Genomic DNA, 27,555 nt, shown 5'->3' on the forward strand with positions numbered 1-27,555 from the left:
CAAATGCAGCACTTAGGAGGGATTTCCCTCTAGGGAGCACCTGAGGGCCTCTGTTACCATGTGAAGGACTAGTCCAAGGTCAAGAAGTGAGATGTATTAAATTATTGGTAACGATAAGCTCCTGTGACAACTGTGACTGACAGACACACTCATGTGGTGTCTCCCAACCTGGCGCAGGCAGGCAGCAACACGCACACAGAACTCCCCGCTGGGAAGTGGGGTCTCAGCTCGCACCCGGTGCCGCCCTTCATGCTCCCCACTCTCCCTGTCTCCTTCCTCAGATTAGTCCAACTATTTTATAAAGTGAAGTACCTCCTCCCCTTCCTGGGAATCAGTAGCCAGGAGGCAAGATTTTTGAGAAACAGAGATGTGGAAATTCCTTCCTTTTCCCTCCAGTTGATTGGTGATGACTGGTTAAGAATTCTAGGTTGGAGGGGTCCCGGGGTGGCTTGGTCAGTGAGTGTCCGACTTTGGCTCAGGTCATGATCTAATGGTTCAAGAGTTCGAGCCCCGTGTCGGGCTCTGTGCTGACAGCTCGGAGCCTGGAGCTGCTTCAGGTTCTGTGTCTCTATCTCTGCCCCTCCTCTGCTCATGCTCTCTGTCTCTCTCTCTCAGAAATAACATAAAACAAACAAACAAAGAATTCTAGGTTGGAGATCATATCCCCTCAGAATTTGAAGGCACCGCTCTATTGTTTTCTAGCTTCTAGTTGTGTCTAGAAAACTTTATTGCTGGTCTTCCCAAGCTGGTGTAACACTTGGCTGCATAACCCATTTCACAGACCTTGTGGGTCTGTGATTTAAATTTAAGTCGGTGATGACCTGCTTTGAACCCACTGGATCATAAGTTCCTTGAAGTTTTGTATCTACGGTGGCAGTTGTTCACAGTGCTGGCTGCAAGCTAAGCTTTCCTGGAGAACTTCTAAAAATAACAGAAATTCTGCTGTGATTGGTATCAGTGGAGGTCAGGCTTTTTGTTGTTGCCTGTGTGTGTGTGTGTGTGTGTGTGTAAGAAACAGAATTTGGGAGGAACTGCTCCAAAGTAACTAAAACTCAGTCTCCGCAGTGATTGTTACAAATCAAGATGAATCCTACCAAAAAGACTATCCTTTATTCTGAAATAATAAAGGATATTATTCCCTCTTCCCTCTTGTTCTTTTTGTACTGTCCTTTTATAAAGCGAAAGTTCCAGCAAGGTCAGTCAGGTTCGATTGTTTTGTTTGCAGGTCTTCTAACCAGACAAAACAAAAAGTCAGAAGCGTGAGAAATGCGGATTGCCGCTCTGTGAAGTGCACACCTGTGGGGTCTGCTCGCCCCCCTACACCACCTGCTATCTGAGCGCCTGAGAAATACTTTTAAATGAACACTAGTACTTTTCTTTTTAAAAGACAAAAGCTGAATTCAGTAAAATAGAACTAATCTCTCATAAGAGCTGTTACTCTTGGGGCGCCTGCGTGACTCAGTTAAGCTTCTGACTCCTGGTTTCCACGCAGGTCATGATCTCACGGCTCATGGGATCGAGCCCCACAATGGGCTCCACGCTCAACATGGATTCTCTTTCTTCCCCTCTCTCTCTGCCCCACCCCTGCTCATGCTTTCTGTCTCTCGAAATAACTATTTTTTAAAACTGGGAAGAGTGGAGCACCCGGGTGTCTCAGTCAGTTAAGCGTCCGACTTCAGCTCAGGTCATGATCTCATGGTTCGTGGGTTCGGGCCCCACGCCGGAAGCCTGCTTTAGATTCTCTGTCTCCCTCTCTCTGCATGCTCACATTGTGTCTTTCTCTCTCTCTCAAAAACAATGAATAAACATTAAAAAAATTTTTTTAATGGGAAAAGATAGATAAAATACAATAGTCCGGGAGGCATCAACCCTGTTTTCTAAAACCAGCTTTATAAAGTGATTCATCCCACGTGACATTTAAGTAACAATCTTACGCTTGTCTAAGAAGGTACTTAGTGAATTTTTAGCCCTATATAAAAATCAACCTTACCCTCCTAGGAAGCAGTACTTAGAACCCAAGATACTCCAGGAATTGGGAGTGCATGGTGCATATTTAACCTCTGCCATGTCCTGGTACTGCACTTGGCTGGAGGGGAGACCGCACACATGAGATAAGACTGGAAAGAGAAATGAAGTCAGGTCACGAAGAGTATGATTTTTATTCTGACAACAACCAGGAACCATTCATGATCTCTCCTTTAATACGGTGCTTGGTGTAATTGACAGAACCCCACACATTTCCACCTTTGCAGCAGCATACTATTTATATTTAATAAACAAAAATACAAATTGAAGTTTACAGTTCTTTTTTCTAAATTTTAGAGCATGAGCAGGGGAGAGGACTGGAGGGGACAGAGAGAATCCCATGACCCTGAGATCATGACCTGAGCCAAAATCAAGAGTTGGACGCTCAACCGAGCCACCTAGGTGCCCCCAAATTGTATTTTCAGAAACTATTTTTGACAATGGCAATATTTTCACTTAATAGAAACTTACTGTGCTCCGAGCTCTGTGTGAGACGCTTACCCATTTTGCCTTTTTTCCCAGTGAGAACATCATCCTTCTTGAATTACCTTTTGTTTTCTAGATTTAATGTTTTAAAGATTTTTTTTTTAAATACAAGAAATATAGGGAGGCATCTGGGTAGCTCAGTCCTTTAAGCGTCCAACTCTTGATGTCAGCTCAGATCATGATCGCAGGATCATGGGATTGAGCCCTGTATCAGGCTCTGTCTGTGCTGACGATGTGGAGTCTGCTTGGGATTCTTTTTCTTTGCCCCCCGCCCCCAACTAAATAAAACATTTTAAAAGACATATAAGAACCTGGGGCCCCTTGGTGTCTCTGTTGGTTAAGTGTCTGACTTCCACTCAGGTCATGAATTCATGGTCTGTAGGTTTGAGCCCCACTTGGGGCTCTGTGCTGACAGCTCAGTCTGGAGCCTGCTTCGGATTCTCTCTTTCTCTCTCTCTCTCTCTGCCCCTACCCTGCTGGTGTTCTGTTTCTCAGAAATAAACATTAAAAAAAATTATATAAGAAGTATAAAATAAAAATACGTAGTAAATTGAGATGTTTCAAAAATGGCACCATGAAAAGCCGCCTTCTCATCTGTTCTCTTCTTCAGCTATCTTCCCTGAAAGCCACTGTTTCTATGTATTCTTTAGACATATTCTGTAACCAAATATGGGCACATTATTAGTTTTTAAAATTCGAAGCATGCTAGAAATTGTTCTGTGCCTTTTATCGTCGCATTTGTTTCACATTGGTTCACATGCACGCGGAAAAAAAAAAACCCAACACCTTGATCCTTTTGAATTGCTGCATAGTATTCAACTTATGGATTGTATGATAATTTAACCAGTTCCCTGATGACTTCTAACCTGTTTTCAACAGTGGTAACAACTGGTCATTTTACACATGCTCTAGTTTATCTGTAGGATAACTACCTAAGGATGGAATATTAGGGCAATAGCTAAATGCATCATGACTTTAATGGAACGTACCAGATTGTTCTCTCTAGACTCGTACCGACTTATTTTCCCACCGGAAATGTCGAGTGCTTGTTAGTAGTGAAGCCACTTTCTAATGACTTCTTAGCAAACGTCCTTCGTTAGCCAAGGTGAACCCGTCTGTGTTCTTGCACTCATTCTTCCCGTTTTCTGGTAACTTTTATCTCTGGCTTCTGTCTTAGTCTGCCTTCATGCTTAACCCCCCCCATCCACTGTCCCCCAAACCCTTAACTTCGCCGGTCTTGGGAGAGCCCCATTTTCCTCAACACGACACCGCGGTGTCCTAGCACTTCGTCGCTCTTCCTCACCCTCTACGCTAGGGCCCCCCTTCCTTTCTGCACTGGCCGCCCGCGGCTTCCTCGCTGCGTCTCTCAGGCACTTACTGCACGGCAGGCTCTTGCCGCAGCAGCCCGGCACCGCCTCTTCCTGTGCCGCGCGCAGCCCCCCCCCCCCCCCGGAGTCTTCCAGCCGCGCCTCCCCAAACAGCGGGGTGGCGCGCGTCGTCTGTGCGCGGAGTCTCCAGCACTTCCTATTGCCCGGAATCCGAACCCGCAGCGACGCTCGGGAAGCCCGGAGTTCCTGTCACCGAGTGGCTGGCTGAGCACCGACTACAACCCGTAGGCGGCACCGTGGCCAGTGAGAGGGACCTTGCGAGGTAAGGAAAAGGAAGCAGCCGCTTCTGAGAAACCACACCGAGTAAGCTCTGGAAGCACAGGGGCCCCCGGCGCGGACGACACGGCAACCTGGGCACAGGCACCACGGCGCCACCGACCTGGCCCTTCCTCTGTAACGTTCCCCTCCCTCTTCCGGAGTGACCTTCAGCAACTAACCTCCCAGGCTGTAGTGTTAACTTTATTATACGATAGATTTTAAAGTTTATTTTTTACTTACTTTGAGAGCGAGCAAGCAGAGGAGGGGCAAAGAGGGCACGAGAGAATGCCAGGCCGCCTCCGCACCGCCCGTGCGGAGCCCGAAGCAGGGCTCGATCTCCCGCACCAGTGTCTCACGACCTGGGCCGAAACCGGGAGTCAGACACGGCTGACCGAGCCACCCTCGTGCCCCTCCTGTTACTTTACCGTTCTCATTTGTGCCCCACTCTATGAGCTTTTTGGAGGCCAAGATAAATCCTTTTTCATTAAAAAGAGAGGAAAAAAATACACAACCAGAGATGGATTAGGTTAACATTGACATTACTCTTAACTATAAATTTAAAAATGTTTTCCAACTATTCACCATAATTACCATAAATAACATAGTAGTTGCAACTGATGTTATTAGAACTGAAAGCAGGATTTTGCATTTTTTCCCCTTAATTCCTTACTAGCTCTGACCAGTGGGTGGGCTTTATCTGGAAACTTATTATCCTAGCCAAAAGAATATTTTAGTGTACGCATTAACAATGCATAATAATCAAAACCAAAACCAAAACAGAATACAGCTTTTATATTATTGAACTTTATGTACAAAATCATTTGATTTCAAATAAACATTTAATGTAAAAACAAACGTTCTTTTAAACTGAATTTTTTTTTTACATCTACTGTACCATTCAAATGCTTTATCATCTTACATGATTTCTTCAAAATCTCTTATCAAGGGTACATATAGAAAAGCATTTTTTTATAAATAGAAACAAAGGGATTTTTTCAGCTTTTATTATAAGATGACATAAAAAGTTTACTCGACAGAAGTAATTTCATTACTATTTGGGGGAGGGAATCACCAACTTTTTGTGCAAACAATGCTAGCCTTCTTTTAAGCATTAAGAGCATAACTGCTTAAGAAATGACATAAGCAATAATTCTACACCTACGTCTCCCCTAAAATAATCTATTTTTTTTTTTTTTTTACATATGTGCACAGCTTTAGCAAATTAAAGCCCGAGAGAAAAGCTGAGACTCACTACCCAGAGGCATGATCAGAGCTGACTGTAACTCACCGTGTGGAGAGCTTGCCAATCAAGGAGGCTGTAATGAAAGCTGCAGTTTCCCTCTTTCCTATTTTTTTTTAACACAAAAAACCAATGACTAAGAACTTAATACTGGATGACAAATCACATCCACACTATTAGTTAAATAGCCTCACAGTTAAACACATCTTAAAAGACCAATCAAATCAGTATTTACATTTTATAAATTTCTGAAGACACCATTAGAAAGCTTATATATCCCTTCATTAAACAAAATAGGGAACTGCATCTGATGGTGGTGGAATGAAATTAAAAAATTAAAAATACCTGTATTTACAGCAGCATTGATCCTTTATAAATAAAGAATATGAAAATGCAATTATCTTTAAGGATAATAAAAAATTGAGGTGATGTTACTCAACCACAGTGCTTGGAGTTGGAATAAAAATCTATTGGTGCTTGTTAATGTGCCAGTAGTGAAACCACTTTCCGTTGGAGAAAATCCAACCGCAAATATGTGCATAAAACACATATCTCACAGGGCAAAACTGCTCACAAAATTCAAGTCAGCTTATCTATATTGGATATTCTAATCATGAAATACATTACAAAGACATCCTTGCAAAGAAAAAAACAAGTTATAACATCTTCTGGTTCATTTTTGTAGAACATTTCCTTCCTTGAAAGTGGCATCTTCAAAATCCCAAACTCATTCTTCCCTTAGTTTATAATAGAAAGATTGGACAGCTGAATTTTCAATGTGATTACCATATTGGGGGAAAATAAAAAACCAAAACAGCAAATGTTCAAGTTTAAAAAAATATACTGGGTGAGCAATGCAGTAAAATTATCCACATAAAAACAAACGGTAACCTTGTAAGCCAATATGACATTTCACTGTCAACAATGTGAAAATTAACGTCTCCTCAAACAGGCATAAGATGAAGAAGTGCTATTTTAAAATTGTAAAATGAACTTAGGTAAAATATCTCATTCCGAATTGATAAATGATTTCAAAATCAAGGATCAAGGTTTGATTGCAACTAATAATGCAACAAAATTTCAAGAAATCTCCAATTTTTAAAAAAGGGCATGACACTCCAATTTTCCCTCCCCAAAAAAAAGGTTTCACAATTACAAAGTAGAAAAACAGCCAGTCACAAATGCAAAAAACAGTGTAATTTAAATATAGGAAATAATTTCTAGGTTATCAATTCAATATATTTCATAAGACAATTGTTGAAGTTAAAAATACTTTCTTTGAAATATTGCTGTTCACGCTCAAACTAGAGAGTGTTTTAATGACATCAATGAAACCGGTACACATGTGACGCTGCGTTATGAAGTGAAACAGAAGCCTGATACAAATACCCTTGTTGAAATCATTTACTTCATCTAACAGTGCCTGTTTGAAACCTATGATTACAAACAAAAAGAAAACTCTTCCTAGAGGCTGAATTCCCTAGAATGACAACTTCAGTGTTTGTCCATACCATGGGGTTAGGCCTGTTCTTTTCAGAGTTTTTGTTTTTTGCTCTGTTTTGAAACCCCTGAGACACCATCTGCTTCCAAAGCTTTCTCTTTTGAGTTAATTTCACTAAATCCATTTGCTGTCCCATTTTGTTCTTCACTGATTTCTTCATTTGCAGGGGAAGCAGATTCTCCTTTTTCTAATTTTTGCTGCATTTCACGGAGCTTGGTAACAGCTTTATCTATTGACATTATGCTAATAAGATTAAAGTCATGCATGCTGACTAGATGAAGCATGAAGTTTCGACATAAATTCTTCTTAATTATTTTCTGTCCATAGTTTTCTACAAACAGCATACAGGCATGATTCATTTGATTGTCAGCAATAAACCTATTTAATAAAAAAAAAACCAGAAACGTCAATAGTAATACCAAGCATCTTTGTCGAATGCAACATAACTACGATGATAGTCCACTAAGTGATGATTTAACAAGTAGGAAAACTACAATGAATGTGAGATTCAGTGACCTGAATGGGCTTTCGGTTTTAAAAATGTCAAGAGGGTGAATTTAACCACGCTTCTACAGAGAACATTTCTGTGTGTCCCTAATGAAACTGCACACAGCAGTGTTAAGAGCATATAAAGCATTTTCTCTTGCCAGCACCACTTTAACTGTCTACATACAAACTAACTGTCCCCTTTGTTCTCTCCCTTGACCCTGACATACTTTCCTATTTCAGAAGCAGCATTTCTCTGCATTTTCAGTTCATGGAAAACCTTTAAAGAAGCGACGATGTCACATCTGTGACAATATGGATGGACCTTGTAAGCATTCTGCTAAGTAAAAGAAGTCAGAAAGAAGGACGAATACTGTATGATCTCATTTATATGTGGAATCTAAAAAAACCGTGGCATCTGGCTGGCTTGGTTGGCAGAGCATACGACTCTTGAGCTCGGGACCGTGAGTTGGAGCCCCATTCTGAGTGTGGAGAATACTTTAAAATAAAATAAATTAACAAAAACAAAACTCATTAAAAAAGAGAACTTACAGGTACCAAAGGCAGAAGGTGGGGAAAGGGGGGATCGGAGGAAGGTATTTAAAAGGTAAAAACTTTCAGTCAGAAGATAAATAAGTACTAGGGACAGAATGTACACCATGATGACAAGAGCTAACGCTGTTGTAGGACACATAGGAAAGTTGTCAAAAGAGCACTAAGAGTTCTCAACACAAGGAGAAAAGTTTTTTTATTCTTTTTATTGTATCTGTAGGAGAACACGGGCTTTAGCCGAATCTATCGTGGTGATCGCTTCACAGTTCAGGTAAATCAAACCATCATATGGTATGCCTTATAAAGTGAGGTATGTCAATTATTTCTCAATACAACACACACACAAAATCCACAGTAAAATCAAAGATTTGAGGGGGTGGCTCAGTGGGTTGAGCTCAGTGGGTCTGACTTCGGCTCAGGTTATGATCTCGTGGTTCGTGGGTCCGAGCCCTGTGTCCGGCTCTGTGCTGAGAGCTCAGCGCCTACAGCCTGCTTCGGATTCCGTGTATCCCTCCCTCTCTCTCTGCCCCTTTCCTGCTCACACTCAGTCTTGGTGACTCTCTCAAAAGTAAACAAACATTAAAAAAAAAAAAAAAAGATTTGAAGATGTCACAACAAATGGGGTAGAGTGTGGCTGTGTTGGTAGAGAGCAAGTACGGTGCACCTACAAGGAGTAACATTTACAAAAATAAACCAAACGGGAGAACGGCCGCTCACTGAAACGGAGCTCAACAAGGTCTGTAAAGTCTGCCTGCAGGTATTTTAAAATCCGAAGCTTACCTAACTACCTGCCACTTTGTTAGTAAATCATGAAAGCCAATAGTGGTTATGCTAGCAGACTTAAATGAAGGAATGAAAATGGAACTCAATACAGTAACACAACTAAAATTCTATCTTGAAACTGGCCTATCGGGACAAAAGAAAAAACACACTAAGCTTCCACATACAAACTTTACTCATAATGGATTTTTAATGACTAGACCACAGACAAGGCAAACATTTTCTGTGAAAGGACAGAAACATTTTAGGCTTTGCAAGCCATATAGGATCTGTTGTCTTCCTGTTTTTTTTTTTTTTACAACACACTAAAAATGTGAAGACTATTCTTATTAGCTCAAGGCCGTATACAAAAAAAGGCTCACACACCCAAGACATCTGGGCTGGACAGAACCAATTCCTTTTCACTCCCCAGGAGTAAAACAAAAGTGCTCCTTCCCTTTTGTTTCATTACAAACGAAAAAACCTTGGCTCCTTGTGCTATAGAAGAAAGCCTTAAATGAGGATCTAATAATGGAGACAGAGGAGAAAAGTATGTGTACTGACGGGCAGATAGTTCCCACAGGGAAGGAGGCAGATCTGCAGGAAAAGCAAGGCTGTGGAACCCACTTTTAGCCATAAAGGCACAAGAAGTTAAGTACCTTTCTACCCTGACTTCTATGAAATGGTAGTAAGAAATCAGAAGGTTTATATTTTATTCTTCATAATTACCCAATTTTTTAAAATGTGGTAATAACTGTGATAAGTAGTTTTTAGGATGTCTAGACATGTAGCACAGGACATGTTATCTTTTTCATCTTTGACAATAAAAGAAATGAAAATTGTGTCATTAAAAAGACATTAAAAATAAAAAGTGTTGTTAGACACCTGGGTGGCTCAGTTGGTTGAGCGTCCAACTTCGGCTCAGGCCATGATCTTATGGTTCGTGCGTTCAAGCCCCGTGTTGGGCTCTGTGCTGACAGCTCTGCTTCTGATTCTGTGTCTCCCTCTCTCTCTGACCCTTCCCTGCTCACGCTGTCTCTCTCTCCCTCTCTCTCTCAGAAATAAATAAATAAGTAAATAAATAAATAAAAAGGTAACACCTTCCTTACATAAAACCATTTTTCCTTATGCAGTTATCATAGTTTGGATTAGAGTAAGATCAGGAAACATTATGTCTAAACTAACAGAATTTTAAATAAGATTCAAACACAGATGTGAAGCAGCAAGAAGAGCATAAAGGAAATGGAATATTTAAATTTAGAAATACCCTACCCATGTTTCATGACATGGAGATTCCATAGTTTCATCACCTCCTTCTCTCCTTCATTAACATCAGAAAATTCCTCAATTTGCTAAAAAAAAGAAAGAAAAAATACCTATTAAGTACAAAATAAACAGAAGCAGTATTTCTAAGAAAAAGCTGTGAGGTCAAAAACTGAACTTTAATACCACAACTTACACAGCAAAGTGTCAACATCAAACAACTTCTATTTTAAGTGGGAATTTTAAAAGGGAAATCTTAAGTTATGAAGTAGTTACCTATTAAAAAAAATAAAAGCATGAATACAAAAATCTCAAGAAGAAAATCTGTATTTCCTTTAGTTAGTAACTGTTTAATTTTAATTTTTTTTTAATTTTAAAGTTTATTTATTTGAGAGAGAGAGAAAAAAAAGAATCCCAAGCACGCACCACACTGTCAGTGAGGAGCCTGACACAGGGTTCAAACTCACGAACTGCAAGATCATGACCTGAGCTGAAACCAAGTGTGTGGGACACTTAAAACAACTGAGCCACCCAGGCTCCCCAGATGCTAACTGTTTAAACAACACAATTACAAAATCTGTGGAGGGCACCCAGCTGGCTTTGTTAGTGGCGCATGCGAGTCCTGATCTCAGGGTTGTTAAGTGCCAGCCTAAAGTCAGGGTAGAGATTAAAGATAAAATCTTTGGGGCGCCTGGGTGGCTCAGTTGCTTAAGCATTCAACTCTTGATTTCGTCTCGCAGTTTGTGAGACTGAGCCCCATTGCAGGCTCTGTGCTGATGGTGTGGAGCCTACTTGGGATTCTATCTCCCCGCCTCTCTCTCTGTCCTTCCTCCACTCACGCTCTCTAAAAGTAAATAAATTTCAAATAAATAATCTCAAATCCAATCAAATCTTTAAGGGTGCCTGTATGGTTTGGTCGACTCTTGATTTTGGCTCAGGCTACGATCCCAGGATTGTGGGATGAAGGAAGCCCCATGTCAGGCTCTGCGCTGAGCATGGAGCTCGCTTAAGATTCTCTGTCTCTCCCTCTCTATCCAACTCATGCGTGCTAAAATAAAAAAATAAAATAAAATCTTTTAAAAAAAAAACTGGGGGGGGCGCCTGAGTGGCTCAGTTGGTTAAGCTCCAACTTTGGCTCAGGTCATGATCTCACGGTTGAGAAGTATGAGTCTTCTACTGGGCTCTGTGGGGACAGCTCATACCTGGAGCCGGCTTTGGATTCTGGGTCTCCCTCTCTCTCCATGCCCCTCCCCCAACTCATGCTTGGTCTCTCTCTCTCTCTCTCTCTCTCTCAAAAACAAAGATTAAAAAAAAATTTTTTTAAATAACGTAATAAAAAATTGCAGATTCTCTAGTTCCTTCATTTAGAAAGAGCTCCTTTACATTAAGTCAAGATTTTAATTCATATTAAATGATTAATAGTTTTTAACATATATCCATCATACGATTCCAGACACGGTCAATAGTGATACTAGTAATACTTACTGTAATGGTTTTTTCTCTTAGCCATTCAGGGTCCTTTTCATCTTCACTGTCTACTTCCATTTCTTGTGGACGGAGAGGTAAACAAGTATCACTATGGAAATACAGACGGTTGTGTCCACTACTGTACGTTCGCTGCTGTTCCACTTCTCCATCTTCAGATTCGAGAAATTCAGACATGCTTGCTTTTGTTCGTTTTGGTCTAATGGAAAGAGATGTCGATGTAACACTGAGTGACAGGGATTCTTTCTATATCACATCTCTCAAATAGAGTACGTTCCTTAGTTCTTATCTAGGTATGCACACGGTTAACTTCCACTGGGAGAATTCTTTAATTCCTCAAACCACTGTAGCAGTGATGATATTAACGCTTAAAACATGGGAAAAAGTGGTAAGGAGGAAGTAATAAAAGTGAGTGTGGGAGCTGGGGAGGGTTATAACAAACTCAAATAATGACTCTCACCTGAACAGTAGCCTTGTCTGGCTCTCCATTCCTCCACCATCATCAATAAAAGTCAGAGAATAAACTTTTGTTGTATGACCTTTTTACTTACCTGCACACAAGAATATGTGTAATAGGTGTTCTCTTTACTGGTCCATTTCGGCTAAAAGCAAATCCAGGTTGGCGATGAATATCCTGAGGATTTCCTGCATAGGAGCCATCATAACACTCGTTGATAGAAACATCTATTCTAGCACCTTTTGGATGATACTGTAACAAAAATGGCAAGATACTTATAATAAGGAAATATTACTTATCCCGACCCTGAATGCCTATCATGCCAATTTATTTTAAAAAGTACTAATGGGTTCATAATGTTTTGAAAACTAAAATAAACCACACATACCAGCATGGTGAAAGGGAAGTCAGGAGACCTGGAGTCAAGATCTGTGTGAAAATCTTGGCTGTGACACTTACTAGCTTGGTAATTTTGTACAAATTATTTCTTGTCTGAGCAAGAATAAAGAAATTACCACTTAATTCAAAGAGCCGGTGTGAGAATTATGGGCGTTAATATAGGTGCGATATGCAAATATATGTAAACTGAATAATTCATACAGTAAGCAATCCATCAAATGCAAAGATTTTGGTATTTTGTGCAGAAGCGAAATTTATTTTATTATTTTTTAATTTCAGTATAATTAACATACAGTGTTATATATTAGTTTCAGGTGTGTAAGAGAGTGATTCAACTATTATATATATGACTTCGTGCTCAACATGGTAAGTGTACTCCTAAAAATGCACAATTTTTAAAGTCAGACTGTCTTATATACAACTGGTAAGAAAAATAAAGGGGTGTCTGGGTGGTTCAGTCAGTCAGTCAGTCAGGTGTCTGACTTCAGCTTATGTCATGATCTCACGGTTCGTGAATTCGAGCCTGCATTTCAGATTCTCTGCCTCCTCTCTCTCTCTCTGCCCCTCCCTTGCTCAATCTCTCTCTCAAAAATAAACATTAAGATGGGGCGCCTGGGTGGCTTAGTCGGTTAAGCGTCCGACTTTCGCTTAGGTCATGATCTCGCTGTTCGTGGGTTCGAGCCCCGCGTCGGGCTCTGTGCTGCCAGCTCAGAGCCTGGAGCCTGTTTCAGAGTCTGTGACTCCCTCTCTCTCTGACCCTCCCCTGCTCACGCTGTCTCTCACTCTCTCTCTCCCCTAGAAGTAAATAAAACATTAAAAAAAAAAAAAAATTTAAGAAAAATAAACATTAAGAAAAAGTTACTTACAACATAATTGAAGATAAATCTGCTATGGCAGAGTTTAAGATGCTTGAGTAAACTATAAAGTTTACGACAATTCAGAGTACACCATGGGCAATGTAGGTCATCTCTTGCTTCAGTTTGTTGTCTTGTATTGTTGTTATAAAGGAACTTTAAAATAAAAAACAAAAAATAGCAAATCTCCAACTTAAACATCTCAAGATACTGTTTCAACATCCCCTTTAAAATTAGATGAAACAATTTAAAAAGAAAATCAGAGACATTCTTTTCATTTAAATATGCCAAAATATTTCAGATGTGACATGTGAAACAAAGGCATCTCATGATTACTTAAAAAAGAAGGGCCAGATGTTTACCTGATAAAATATTCTTAATTTTTGTCGGTTTTCATTTGAAGTATCTTTTTCTTTTCTTGTTTGTAGGTCTGTATTCAATGATTCTTTAACAGCTGAAAATATATACTTTTATATTTAATGCAAATACCTTACAAAAAGTGAAATAATCTATCTTGTGAAAATAATTAAACATTAAAGGTCTCAAAGAATTTTACCCTTGGGGCGCATGGGTGGCTCAGTCAGTTAAGCGCCAACTTAGGCTCAGGTCATGATCTCACGGTTCGTGGGTTCGAGCCCTGCCAGGCTCTGTGCTAACATCTAGCTCAGAGCCTGGAGTCTGCTTCAGATTCTGTGTCTCCCTCTCTCTCTCTGATCCTCCCCTGCTCACACTCTCTCTCTCTCAGAAATAAATAAAACATTAAAAATAATAAAAAATAAATTAAAAAAAAAAAAAAGAATTTTACCCTCATGTGCGGATTACAGGAACAATCTCCTGAACCAGCACCCTTCATCAGTTACCGTCTTTCCCCACAGGAGCCATTTTTTTTCCTTTTAAAAGGAAATGGTTTATATTCTAAACCATTACAAAAGTAACCCCAAAAAATTATATGTAGTCACTACAATATTTTAAGCACTTTTAGGTCAGAGTGTGGCTCTGACTGGTCTTTGTATTTTCAATGCACAGCAGTGAATGGTGCACACTGTTAGTTTAACAAAAATTAAATAAAAAATGATTGTACTAATTTCATTCTAAATCCAAAAGATAATGATCATCAATAATTCTGGTATATTTCTTTATAGACTTAAAATGTTTCTATTTTCCCTGACATAACTAACCATTTTATATGTACAATTTTGTATAAAACTTTTTTTTCCATTTCCTTGAAACTCTTTACCTAGTAGACTGGCCACAGAGTATTTTGAGGAGTACCCAGACCATGATTTACTCGGGAAATTTTTGCCCTGACACAGGCCACTTCTTACATCTTTTGGACTCTTACAGTAACTTGTATACCATAATGGACAGGAGTGGTCAATGTCAAAGACAACCATCTTACACCTTCTGTCTTTAAAAAGACTTAGATAAAAACACATAGATGCTCTAAACCTAGGACAATGTTCCTTTCAAGCAGGTACAGGAAGACAGACACTGCACCTGGGCCTTAACTCAGCAGAGCTAACTTCATTTAGAAATGTGCTTCCTCTAAAAATTAACTGCAAAGTTTAACCAGGTAAAATTCAAGTTATGATGATCCAGACCTACCTAGAACTGTGAAAACACTCTGACATACTGAATTCAGTTCTATAACATATACAAACCTTTACATGAATTATAAAAAGCATACAGTTCCAAAACCCTTAATATAGCTGCAGTTCCAAAGTCTAAAAAGGTAGATTAATTTTCTTGTGAGCTTGACAGAAATTTATTTAGTGGAAAAACTTGTCCTAAATAGACACGAGGCCATCTCTAGACCTCATATGGAGGTGTTCTATAACACAAGGCATATATATACTATATATTCCATCAGGCTTTTAACGTTAGAAACAACAGCAAAAAAATTCCCAGACCTAACTGGCACAAAACATAAGGAACTGCTGAGATTTCCAAAAGAATAATTATTAGAGCAAAAGGCACACAAATTAATCTGAAGCCAAGTTCTAACTCTGCAAAGCACTATTATAATAATTTTTTAAAGTTTATTTTTGGTAATCTCTACATCAAACTTGGGGCTCGAATTCACGACCCTAAGATCAAGAGTTGCATGCTCTTCTGACTGAGCCAGCCAGGTACCCGTGTAAAGCATTATTTTGACAGCAATGTTTTCTTACCTATGGTCTGAGTAGGTTTAACTGAACCAGGCTTGTTTTCTTGATGAAGACTCTCTGAATTTCTTGTGGCAAGAGGCTTGGCAATAGGAGCTGTAGATTTATCATTGGTCTCTCCTGTCCAACGAAGAGTGAACTGCAATGTAGGTCCCTGAGAAAATGTTTCAAATGGAGGCAGCCTCTAAAAAGGAAAACATAGAACAGTGAAGTTCCATATAGTTAAAGAAATTATAGGGGGAAAAAGCCTCCCAATATTTATTATGATAAATTAATGTGGATCTGAAATCCTAAAATGCCTGCAAAGACAGCCAGGCAGTTCAAGCAAATGCATGGCACTGTACCGACTGCAGTGCTGGGTCGCTCAGGTTGTGCGAAAGAAACAGCCACATAACAGAACGGATGAACTGCTGCCATGTGCAAACACAAGCCCTGCACCATCAAATTTTCAGATTTTTTCAAAAGTCAGAAATCGAAGTTCGCATGGGAAATCTTACTATTCTTACATATTGGTAATCAATAGAAAATGGCTTCAAGGGCAACCAAAAACCTGTGGTAACCAAAGCCTGCCAGTTTGCAACCTCTGTCAGATGACCAACTTTCTTCTTGTAAAGTGAACAATTATGGCCATTTGTGATTTTTCTGGAATTCTTCAGCTTCAATGACAGCTTCCCTGTTTCTCCTGTTTGGGTTTTGGGACCTTGAACTAAGATAGCCTTCCTCCTCAATCTCTAATTACTTACAAAATGACTCCTCTGGTCTCGCTTAATTCCTAGCTAACATTTAGCCATCTACCCTCATCTCTCTCTCACCTGTCTTCAAGGATTTACCTATTAGGCTGATGATCCCAAACTGATTTTCCACTCTTTATGCTCGAGGTCTAAGCCCATATATCTCCAACTGCCTATGAGACACTACGGCTTGGATGACATCAATGTCACCTTGAACCAAAACTATGTTTACATGTAAATCTATTTTCTTTCCTTCCTGGGCAGAATTATTTTTGTTCCCAGCATTATCATTCTCCTAGTGACCCTAAATTAAAGACTTTAGAATTATATTTGACCCCTATTTTTCTATTGTTTCTCTTATATAATCACCAAGTATAGATCCTTATTACCTTTTTACTACAGTATCTCAACTGCCCTCCTGCTTCTATTTTTTATCTCTCAATTCATATATAGAAGACCAAATAATCTTCTGAAAGAATGCTTTCATGTTATTCCATAGAAACCTTCAGTGGGCTCCTGTATATTTTACTGCTATACACGCGTAAACTCCTACATCTTTATTACAAATAGTCCTCTTAAAACTATAAAACTATGATTTTAGACAGGAATGAAGTGTGCTTTTATAAACTAGTTTTGAAACAGTTAAGTCTGTATCTAGGTATTTATCTTGTAAATATACTTACAATGCATAATGATACATGTACCAGTATATTTACATTTGTGAAAATGTAAAAAAAATAATAACTGAATTACCCATTAAAATAGCATTGGTTTAGTAAATTATGGGACATTTATTTAAAAGAATACCACAGAACTTTTAAAAAGTTAGAACCAAATCTAAATGTGCTGATTTTAGAAGGAGGCCCATTTCATATTGCTTCAATTTCTTTGGAAAAACCATCAATTCATATATATAATTTTTATTTCCTTGTAAACTTAAACAAGAAATTTAAAACATAATGAACACATGCATGAAATTCAAACACTGTAGATAAGCATAAAAAATAAAAATTAAAAATCCCATAACCTAGAAGTAACCACTATTAACTTTAGAGAAAGTAGAAATATGTATACTATTAAGTAAATAAATACTATGGAAATCTTATCAAAGTATTGCTCTTTTTAATGTCTACCTTTCTAGATTTAGGGTACTCTCAATTTCTCACTATTTACACATTTTGCCAGGACCTGTTACCTACAACTTATCAGATACCCAGTTACTACACCTGTGACAAAATTAAGGCACTGGACTTAACTGCTAATGCCTACATACACAATTTAAAATGTCATCCATTTTGCCAGTCTGCCCTCCAGTAAGGGTGTCCCAACCTACTCTTCCATTAAAGCATTATTTGAGAATGTGTGTCCTCATACCTCCAACTACAAGCTGTCAGCCTTCTTAATTGTCAAACCAGTAGTTCAAATAAGATCTCTGACTTTGTTTACGTGTCTTTGATTGCTAATAAGGTTAAACAGATCTTTTTAAAAGCTTGCTAGCCATCTATATTTGTTGCCTTAAGAACTGCCTGATTGTCCTTAACCCAATTTTCTAATTAGATAGCTTATCTTTTTTCTGTTGATTTATAAAATTACATATTCTTAATACTAGCTTTTCATAGATTATATTTTCCCCAGCCTATCATTTGTTTTTAACTTTAGATTTTTGCAGTAGTAGAAATGATTCACCTTTAATTAGTTATTTTATGCTTTCCACCTGTTGCATCATACATACAATGGCTGTTTTCATACTAAGATTATATTTTCACCTACATTTTTATCTGCAGTTATGTAGTGTTAATTTTTACATTTCATTTACGAGGCTTCTGGAATTTATCAGGTCTGAGTTTGTTTCCAGATGGCTAGAGACCAGTTCTGCCACAATTAATGAACAGTCTGTCTTTCCCACATAGATCTAATACCAATTTTGTCAGAGATTAAAGTCCAAATGTACCTGAAACTTTTAAAACTATGCTTCAGCGATTGGTTCACCTGTTTCTGTTTATTACACCATACAATTTAATTTTGTTGTTTTTTTTTTTCCTTTCTACTATGTTCTACTATCTATTAAGTAAACGTTCTCAGAAAAATTCCACAGTTTTCCCTAGTATTATTACATACTGTTCTATGTTAACTTGAGGCTAATTTTCAGACTTCAAAAAATCCTGAGATTTTGCTCATGATGGCACACTAACCTATTTAGGAATAAGTGACATCATTATTTTGTTGAGTCTGCCTACCCAAGAAATGTTATTTATTCTTTTAAGTCTCTTAGAAAAGTTACTTAAAGTATGGTTCATCTAATTTCTTGATAAATTTATTACTGGTCATCATATGTTGCCTGCTGTTACTATGAATGGGATTTAAAATAGTTAACATTTATTGAGCACTTATTTTATGCCAGGCACGGTGGTAAGCGTATTTCATTATTTCGTTTAATTCATCAATTCTGCCTCACTTTACAGATAAGAAAACGGAGACACAAAAGATTAAATAATTTGCCAGAACGCCACACAGCTTGGAATGGAGATTTGAACTGTCTGGCTCCAAGGACAGTGCCTTCCATGAAATACACTGACTAGGTAATTTTTACTTTGGTATTTTAAAGTATAAAAACAAAGGACTCTTTACTTCCAACATGAATTTGCATTTGGGAAAGAAAACATCAATTAAAAATGGGAGTTCATAACTATAACGTGCTCCACCTTCTAAATATGCCATACCTTCCCATCAAGAATAGTCTCCCATGTTGCTCTTTTCTTGCTTATTGGACATTCTTCCATTTCCTGCATGGCTACTTCATACTCCCCATCTAAAAGCTGTAAGCGCCTGTTAGACAAACACATACACTTTAAAGTAACCTGTGTATTACTGTAAGTACACAAATCTGCATTTTTAGATTTATACTAAAAAGCATTTATTAAATTTATAAACTAGCTTACATACCCAACAAACTTTTGAAATATACCTACTCTCCACTCCTGACAAAAACAATTTTAATGATTTGCTCTAATAACTGCTACTACTAGAAAATTATTTCATTACTGTAGCTACTCAGATATAAATTTAAACCTTTAAAGTATAATATATGCCTAAAGTCTCAAAACTTGGTAAATTTAAAGGATAACATATACCTGAAGTCTCAAAAGGTGGTAAATTGTAAACATGAAGTATAAAGCAGGAGTGTAGGCTTTATACTTTTAAAAAATGGGATAATAACAGTGTTACAATACTTGCCTTAGGGAACCACTAAGAACTAAGCCTCTTTAGTTCGAACTAAAATTCTTCACTTTCATTCATGACCAGTAAACTTGGTGACTATGACTGTGATAACTAGAAGATCCTGGGGGCACCTGGCACATATAGGTGCTCAATAAACATTTCATGAATGGATGAATGAATGAAAATACCAGTTGAATCAAGTAATTAATGCCCATATTCACAGTATAGTTTTAATGTGTGTATACATGTGTGTATGTATGAATGGTTTATATTGTTTTTTTCCATACCTTTAATCACTAGTAACACTACTACCCTAAAGACCATCCTTCAACCCATGCTCAATAATTAATTGTATGTAGCAAGAATCTGGCTTCTATTTGTCATTCTTGGGAAAATTCTGCTAGGTGATAACAGCTAACATTTATTGAGTGCTTACTATGTGCCAGGCACTATTTTAAAGACTCCAGGTTTCATTTAACCTCCCCAACTCCATAAAGTAGATTACTCTGCTTTTCAGAAGAGGAAACTGAGGCACAGAAAGATTAAGTAGCTTGCCTTAAGATGACACTGTAAATAACCAAAGCTAGCAACTGAATCCGGATAGTCTGTCTCTAATCTTAACACCAAATGATCCCGAGACTTAACAATTTTTGTCTTTACACTGTGCTCCTTCTATTTATGCTTTGATGGTACATCAGCAAAGCTATTCAACTTAGTATTTTAAAAAACTATTTCTTCTTATTTGAATAGGTAATACATTCATATACTTCTAAACTGCAACGAAGCTTCCCTCATGCGTTTACATGGCTACATAATAATCCTATTTTACAGTTGCACATTTGATAGCTACAATCCAATTTACTCTCCTACCTGTAATGCATGAGGAGGCCCTTTTTTCCCACAGCCTCATCAACAGTGCTTTATCAGTTTTTTGATCTCTGCCAAACTGGTAAGTGAAAAAATGACATCTCAGTGTACTTTTATATTCAGATGTCTTATCTTTTAAATGTTTAAGAACCACATATATATTTCTTGTAAACATTTTTATCCTTTGCTCATTCTTCTATTGTGCTGTGGTGTTTTTAATGAGTATGACCTTATTATATTAAAGAAATGAAACATCAACCTTTAGTATGAGTTGAAATTAATTTCCTCTTGTCATTTTTGACTTAGCCTGTGACTTCTGTTTTCAAAGTTTTTAATTTTGCTCAATATTTCATACTTTTTCCATATGGCTTGTGAATTGTAGTCATTCTTCAAGGAGACTTTAACTTCTCCGAGATTATCAAAAGAGTTTTTTATACATCTAACTCCTCACATCTTGGTTTGTAAAGTACTCTTCCACCATTAAAAGGGATCAAGACTTTTTGAAGAACCAGCCAATTCCAGAACAGATGTAGAGAGAGGGAATGTAAGCCTGAAATATCACACTATTCAGAAAATAAGGAAAAACACGGGCCCCTGGGTGGCTCAGTCGGTTAAGCGTCCGACTTCGGCTCAGGTCATGATCTCACAGTTAGTGGGTTCGAGCCCTGCATCTGGCTCTGTGCTGACAGCTAGCTCAGAGCCTTGAGCCTGCTTCAGATTCTGTATCTCCCTCTCTCTCTGGCCCTCCCCTGTTCATGCTGTCTCTATCTCTTTCTCAAAAATAAATAAAACATTAAAAAAAAAAAAAATGACAACACGAGATTAAAACAGACAATAAAAATGCAATTTGTAACTGATTAAGAAAACATACCAATTAAAAAAATAAACTGAGAGGAAGAATGCTCTGCTATTTCATAATAAAGATGCCAGTAAACATGGAAGAAATAATAGAATGTTAACATTTGGCAACTGTCGTGAGAATAATTTTTTCAGGTGTGCCTGGGTACCTCAGTTGGTTGAGCATCTGACTTTATAAATTTTTTTTATTTCTGAGAGACAGAGACAGCGTGAGCAGGGGAAGGTCAGAGAGAGAGGGAGACACAGAATCTGAAACAGGCTCCAGGCTCTGAGCTAGCTGTTAGCACAGAACCCGACGCGGGGCTTGAACCCACGAACTGCAAGATCACGACCTGAGCTGAAGTTGGACATTTAACCGACTGAGCCACCCAGGCACCCCAAACATCTGACTCTTAATGTCAGCTCAGGTCATAATCCCAGAGTCGTAGGATCAAGCCCTGCCATCGGGCTCCACACTGAACACAGATCCTGCTTGGGATTCTCTCTCTCCCCCTCTGCTCTCCCCCCAATTCATGCTCTCTCTCTCTCTCTCTCGCTAAAATAAGTAAAATGAAAAAAACATTTATTAAGAGTTAATTTTTTCAAGCAAGATTCATCGATGGATGCTAAACTACTGGGTAAAAAATTGGTAGGGAGAAACTGGACATTTACCCAGTTTCACATACTGCCACAAAGATTATATTATCTTCTAATTTTTTTTTAATGTTTATTTACTTTAATGTTTATTTACACAGACACACATGTGGAAGAGGAGCAGACAGAGAGGGAGACACAGAATCCAGAGCAGGCTCCAGGCTCTGAGCTGTCAGCACAGAGCCCAATGCTGGGCTTGAATTCATGAACTATGAGATCATGACCGGAGCTGAAGTCAGACACTTTACTGACTGAGCCACTCAGGTGCCCCGAGATTACCTAGTGTTAATTAAAGGAAAAGGGTTTGTTACAATAGAGAAATAATATGAACACCACCTTAACCAAGTGACCAAACCTAATTTTACCTGTGCTGGTGATATACACAAAGAATACATCACCATTCAATGTTCCTGCCCAAAATGTTTCTGAATCTAATTATAAGGACATATCACAAAAGTCCAAACTGGCAAAATTATAAGCCTGTACTTTTAAAAAGTTATCACAAACAAACAAACGAGAAAGCACAGAGACACATAAGCACAGAAAACAAACTAGTGGTTGTCGGAGGGATGTGTGGGATAAACGAAATAGGTGAAAGCAGGGCTCCTGAGTCGATCAGTTAGTTAAGCGTCCAACTCTTGATTTCAGCTCAGGTCAAGATCTCATGGTTCGTGAGACTGAGCCTCACACTGGGCTCTGTGCTGAGCCTGCCTTGGATTCTCTTTTCTGCCCTTCCTCCACTCACACACACATGTGCTCGCTCTCTCTCAAAATAAATAAATAAGGAAGGGAGGGAGGGATAGAGGGAGGGAGGGAGAGGGAGGAAGAAGTGGAGTAGAGTAGGAGGTACAAACTTCCAGTTATAAAATAAAAATAAATAAGTCATGGGATGAGAAGTACAATGTAGGGAACACAGTCAGTGATACCATAATAACCTTCTATGGTGACTGATGGTGACTACACTGATCACACACCCCACAAAATGTACGGAATTGTCAAATCACTATGTTGGAATTACTAGTTATACTCCTGAAAGTAATTTCATGTGTCAACTACACTTCAGTGTACACAAATGTAGTACCAATTATAATTAACAACAGGAGGAGTGGCAAAAGGCAGAAAGAATAGAAAAAAGAAAAAAAGGGTTAGAGAACTATCCCAAACTGAAGGAGACTGAACAGATCTGGTGATTAACAACTAGCTATACAGACCACAACTCTTGACTGGGGTGGGGTGGGAGGGGAGCATTTTTGTGGTCCACTGGGGACCTGAGTATGATAGGTATACTATGGTTATGAAGGGAACTGTCCTGTTTCTAGGAGATACATACATATTTTAGGAGGAATGGAGTGTCACAATCTAACTTTCAAACGGTGAAGCACAAGAATAAAATACACATTCACAAATAAAGCAAATGTAAAATGTTAACAACTGATGTTAACAGTCAAAGGTTATGTGGGCATTAATGATATATATTGTTCAACTTTTTCATGGTGTAGAGATTTTCATAATGGGGCACCTGGCTGGCTCAGTAGGGTACAGCGTCCAACACTTGATCTCAAGGTCATGAGTTCAAGCCCCACATGGGGTATAGAGATTACTGAAAAATAAAATTAAAAAAAAAATTTTTCCCAAAATAAGTAGGGGGAAAATTCTGTGTTTTCTTCTTGGTACTTTTATTTATTAAACAGAAAGCAGTATTTCAGGGGTGCCTCAGTCAGTTAAGCGGCCGACTCTGGCTCAGGCCATGATCTTATAGTTTGTGAATTCGAGCCCCGCATCAGGCTCTGCTGTCAGTGCAGAGCCCACTTCCAATCCTTTGTCTTCCCTCCTCCCCCCCTGCCCTTCACTTGCTCACACATGCTCTGTCTCAAAAATAAACATTAAAAAAAGGGCAGTATTTCCTAAATACAAGTAATAAGTTAATATATATGTAAGGTAGAAAGAATTTTAAAAAGAACACAACACACATCCCCCACGCTGCCTAAAATAGAACACTAACCCACACCAACAAAGCCCACTGTGTCACATCCTACCTGCTTCTCCCACAGACGTAACTACTGTATTTGTTTCTGTTGTTTTTCATTTAAATCTCTAACTCACAGGGGCGCCTGGCTGGCTCAGTGAGTTAAATATCGAACTTTGGCTCAGATTGTGATCTCACAATTTGTGAGTTCTAGCCTCACATGAGGTCTTTGCTGTCAGCGTACAGCCAGATTCAGACTGTCTCCCTCTCTCTGCCCCTTCCCTGCGCGCTCTCTCAAAAATAAACATTAAAAAAAAATAAATCTTTAACTCATAAATTAGACTTTCTAAAGACACTATATTGGTTTAATATTAAATGATATATTCTAATAGTAATGTAAGTGATTTATTCTAAGACAATACAGTAACCAGAACTTATGGCATTATTCCTAATCATCTTTACTTTTACATTAAAGGCCTTGTGAATTTCTTTACCTGGTGGCTAACAAGTGTTTACATAAAGCAACAATCTAGTACTTTTTACCGAGTAGGAGGATGTACCAGGTGCTGTCCTTGCTCTTTCTCCTATACCTGACTAGTGAGCTGTGTTAACTACGAGCAAGCAGCCTGCAACAAGAACTCATGGCACATTACAGGTTCCATTCTCCAACTGGGTCAAAAAAGAATGCTGCTGGGGCACATGGGTGGCTCAGTCAGTTAAGTGTCCAACTTGGGCTCAGGTCATGATCTCACGGTCTGGAAGCTCAAGCCCCTCGTCGGGCTCTGTGCTGACAGTTAGCTCAGAGCCTGGAACCTGCTTCAGATTCTGAGTCTCCCTCTTTCTCTGCCCCTACCCCACTCATGCTCTGTCTCTCTCTCAAAAATAAAATAAAAACATTAAAAAGAAAAAAAAGGAATGCTGCCTATGCTTCTTAGATCTTCTTTCACTAGCACTAAGATGCTTCACTCCCCAATGAAAACCGCAGAGATAATGACAAACCCAGGTCTTCTTTGCTACCCTGTGCCAAATGCACACAGAGCATGACACACAGATTTCTTCCTTATCTTTACAGTAATATATAATATCAAGATTTGCACAGGGCCCACTTAATTCAGGTCTCTGTTCAAGTACTACCTTCTCCTAGAAGCTTTCTCTATAAAACAACCACTTAACATTCATCACTAAGTGACATTACTAGTTGATAGAATTTGGGGGCAGTGGTGTCTGTTTTCTCCACTAGAAGTTAAGTTCCCCAAAAGGAGGGATTTTTTTTGCCTTTTCACTAACAGAACAGTGTGTGACAAAGAGAAGACACTCAGAAAATGCATACCTAATATAGAATCTTAACTGAGCCATTCAAATAGCAAACTCGTCTGTGTTACTGCTTTCTATGTGACAAAGAGTATTTACAAATTTTTTCTTTTTTAATAATAAAGAGAAAGTTGGCAAAAAATATCACTATATTATGCTTGAGAATAAAAACATTTCTAGAACATTATGGGAACCTCACTTGTCTATCAACATTACCTGTTTTTATCAAATACTGTCATTTGTGCAACAAATGTCTTTTCCCCATCTTCACGATTTCGTTTTCTTCTAGCTGGAAGTTCTTCATTGACATCTGAATTTCACAAACATTTCTCATGAATCACATATTCAACAAAAATGTCATATTTATGATATATGGTCCCTTATCCCAAATTAGGTATAAATTATGATTAAGTTGTGATACAATATCCAGATTTATACTCTTCAATTTTCTGTTTTACCATATGTGAATGTCCTTAACTAGGCAAGGAGAAAAAAAATCCTCATTTACGGTTACTTTTCAAGAACTTCAAAGGATACTTCAAGACTCAAAGATTCTTTCTCTCAAGGTGCTCCTCCACTAAACTTCACATGTACTTCTATTATACCAGTCCTCATTTTGCTATAATTATTTATAACTCTGTATTCTAGGTCAGCCTTTGTGAGCTTTTAGAAGATAGGACTGGATGTTTTAATGATCTTTGTATCCCCAGCACCTATACTTTGGCTAAATAAATACCTCAAAGGTGGATTCAGAACTGTTGGGAAGACAGAGGAATAGATACGTGATAAGTAAATATTGTAAAATCTTAATTGCAGAAACTAAGTAGTGGGTAGATAGATGTTCACTACATAAACTCTTTCAACCATTGTGTACGTATGAAATTTTTCACAATAAAATGCTATGTGTGGGGGGAAATGAATTCATTGTTTGCTGAGAGACTAATTTGAAATGCCAGTCTTCTCTATTCACTGTTTAATATATATTTTCTTTACTACATGGAATACGTTTCAACATGTAACACTGAGAACTTTATTAAATACCTAGTACAGCACAATAGCCAACAGTTTAAGATCCAGGGCAATGTACCATAAGATTAATATCTCATCAGACTATAAAAGATTTGCAAATAAAGGCCATGCCTTCAGAATGAATGCAATTTACTTCTAGTTCTTCCTTGGAAAAGCAAAGTTTAAAATAAATTAAAATTATTGGAATAAAAATTACCGATATTTTCATTGGTTTCTCCATTAATCATTCCATTAAACTCTCTTCTTCCCGGACGAGTCACTCTAAACAGCAATGAGTAAGACTTCACCATATGGCTGTTACTAGGTTCAAATTCATTACTGGAAACTGCAAGGGACGGGAAATTTCCAGGTTTTGTTTGATTGAGATCAGGATTCAAAGGCACCTGCTTTTTACCTGTAGGAACTTGCCTTATTGGACAACTTACATCCTGCAAAGGCAAAGATTATGAAATTATACTTATTTATGCATATGCAATTATAAGAATTATAATAAAATTTCTAATCACAGATATAGGAAACATCATTACCAAATGGCATGTTGAAATTCTAACCATAGTTCTGAAAATTGTGATGAAGCCAAAAAAAAAAAAAAAAAAAAAAAAGGTTTTGGACTAACCGTATACCAAATCTTAACACAACTGAGGATTTCTCCAATCCAATGTACTAAAAATAATGATAGAATATATCCAATATTTAGCTGGTGGTCATCTGAAATACTTTTACCTTAGAAATATGGAATTAATACCATGCTTAAAATGTTAAGCTCAAATAAATTAATAATCCTTTCCTTTATATCTTCTATTTTAACAAGGTAACTGATGGGACCATTAGAAATGAAAAAGAAAATTATACTACCACTGTAAACATTATGAAATAAATCTATATATTTAAATGTTCCTTAATAAAAGCAATATTAAACATCTTATGAATAATGATCTAAATTATATAAGTGGAGTTATACTGAAAAGAAATAATTGAAAAATTAGAAGATGTGGAAGACCTTTATGGCAAATTAGGATCTTCTTTTTGAAAATAGAACATATCTTATTATCTAAAAAACAGTTCTACTCTACAGAAGAGTATAAAATGAGAAATATTTAAGTTTGCCCCACCCCCCCTAGGCCCTACACTCCAAATATTAGCAGCTGGCTGTGTATATCCTTCCAAGCAAATGTTTATACCTATTATTTTTTGAAACACAAAAATTACATTATAGTTATATTAACTTCTTTTCCCCTGAATAATAATGTATCTTGAAGGATTTTCACATCACTGCTGTACCAGGATTGCATGGGAGTGGGGAGTGGTATTTCTTAACTTTGAAGTTTTGAACATATACTTACACCTATCACCTTAGTCCACTCCATTATCAGTGCTCTAGGAGTGTTCAAGCCCTGTATCACCTTACTAGGATTTTGGAAGAACATCAGCAATAGGAACCTCTATGCAGGTCATTCCTACTCTTAAAATACCCTAGGTCTTGAAGCTACCAAAAGTATAACTATTGGTTTTCACGGGTTGCCAAGGTAATTTAACATGTGTTTCTATGATGAAATGACTTCATCTTATGAATAAAAATTTGTAGCAATGTGTTAATAGGTGTAATTAATACTGCCAACAGAA

The 27,555-nt window shown here is 38.0% G+C and overlaps 1 protein-coding gene across 2 annotated transcripts in view; it reads right to left on the reverse strand.

The window, feature by feature from the left end:
* Nucleotides 1–4,977: 4,977 nt before the first annotated feature.
* The window catches only part of SUZ12 (SUZ12 polycomb repressive complex 2 subunit), a 46,875-nt gene continuing 24,297 nt past the window's right edge, over nucleotides 4,978–27,555 (reverse strand). For both annotated transcript variants that reach the window (XM_039253479.1, XM_039253471.1), the window contains 10 exons: nucleotides 26,129–26,360; nucleotides 25,120–25,213; nucleotides 18,770–18,875; nucleotides 15,325–15,502; nucleotides 13,516–13,607; nucleotides 13,166–13,309; nucleotides 11,995–12,152; nucleotides 11,444–11,642; nucleotides 9,968–10,047; nucleotides 4,978–7,276 (listed from right to left, as the gene is read on the reverse strand). In XM_039253479.1, coding sequence (XP_039109410.1) covers nucleotides 6,931–7,276; nucleotides 9,968–10,047; nucleotides 11,444–11,642; nucleotides 11,995–12,152; nucleotides 13,166–13,309; nucleotides 13,516–13,607; nucleotides 15,325–15,502; nucleotides 18,770–18,875; nucleotides 25,120–25,213; nucleotides 26,129–26,360 — 1,629 coding nt within the window. In that variant the 3' untranslated portion in view covers nucleotides 4,978–6,930. The remainder of the gene's footprint in view (nucleotides 7,277–9,967; nucleotides 10,048–11,443; nucleotides 11,643–11,994; nucleotides 12,153–13,165; nucleotides 13,310–13,515; nucleotides 13,608–15,324; nucleotides 15,503–18,769; nucleotides 18,876–25,119; nucleotides 25,214–26,128; nucleotides 26,361–27,555) is intronic.

Source organism: Hyaena hyaena, unplaced genomic scaffold (genome assembly GCF_003009895.1).
Source record: "Hyaena hyaena isolate Hyena2069 unplaced genomic scaffold, ASM300989v1 scaffold_10, whole genome shotgun sequence".
Classification (NCBI taxonomy): Eukaryota; Metazoa; Chordata; class Mammalia; order Carnivora; family Hyaenidae; genus Hyaena; species Hyaena hyaena.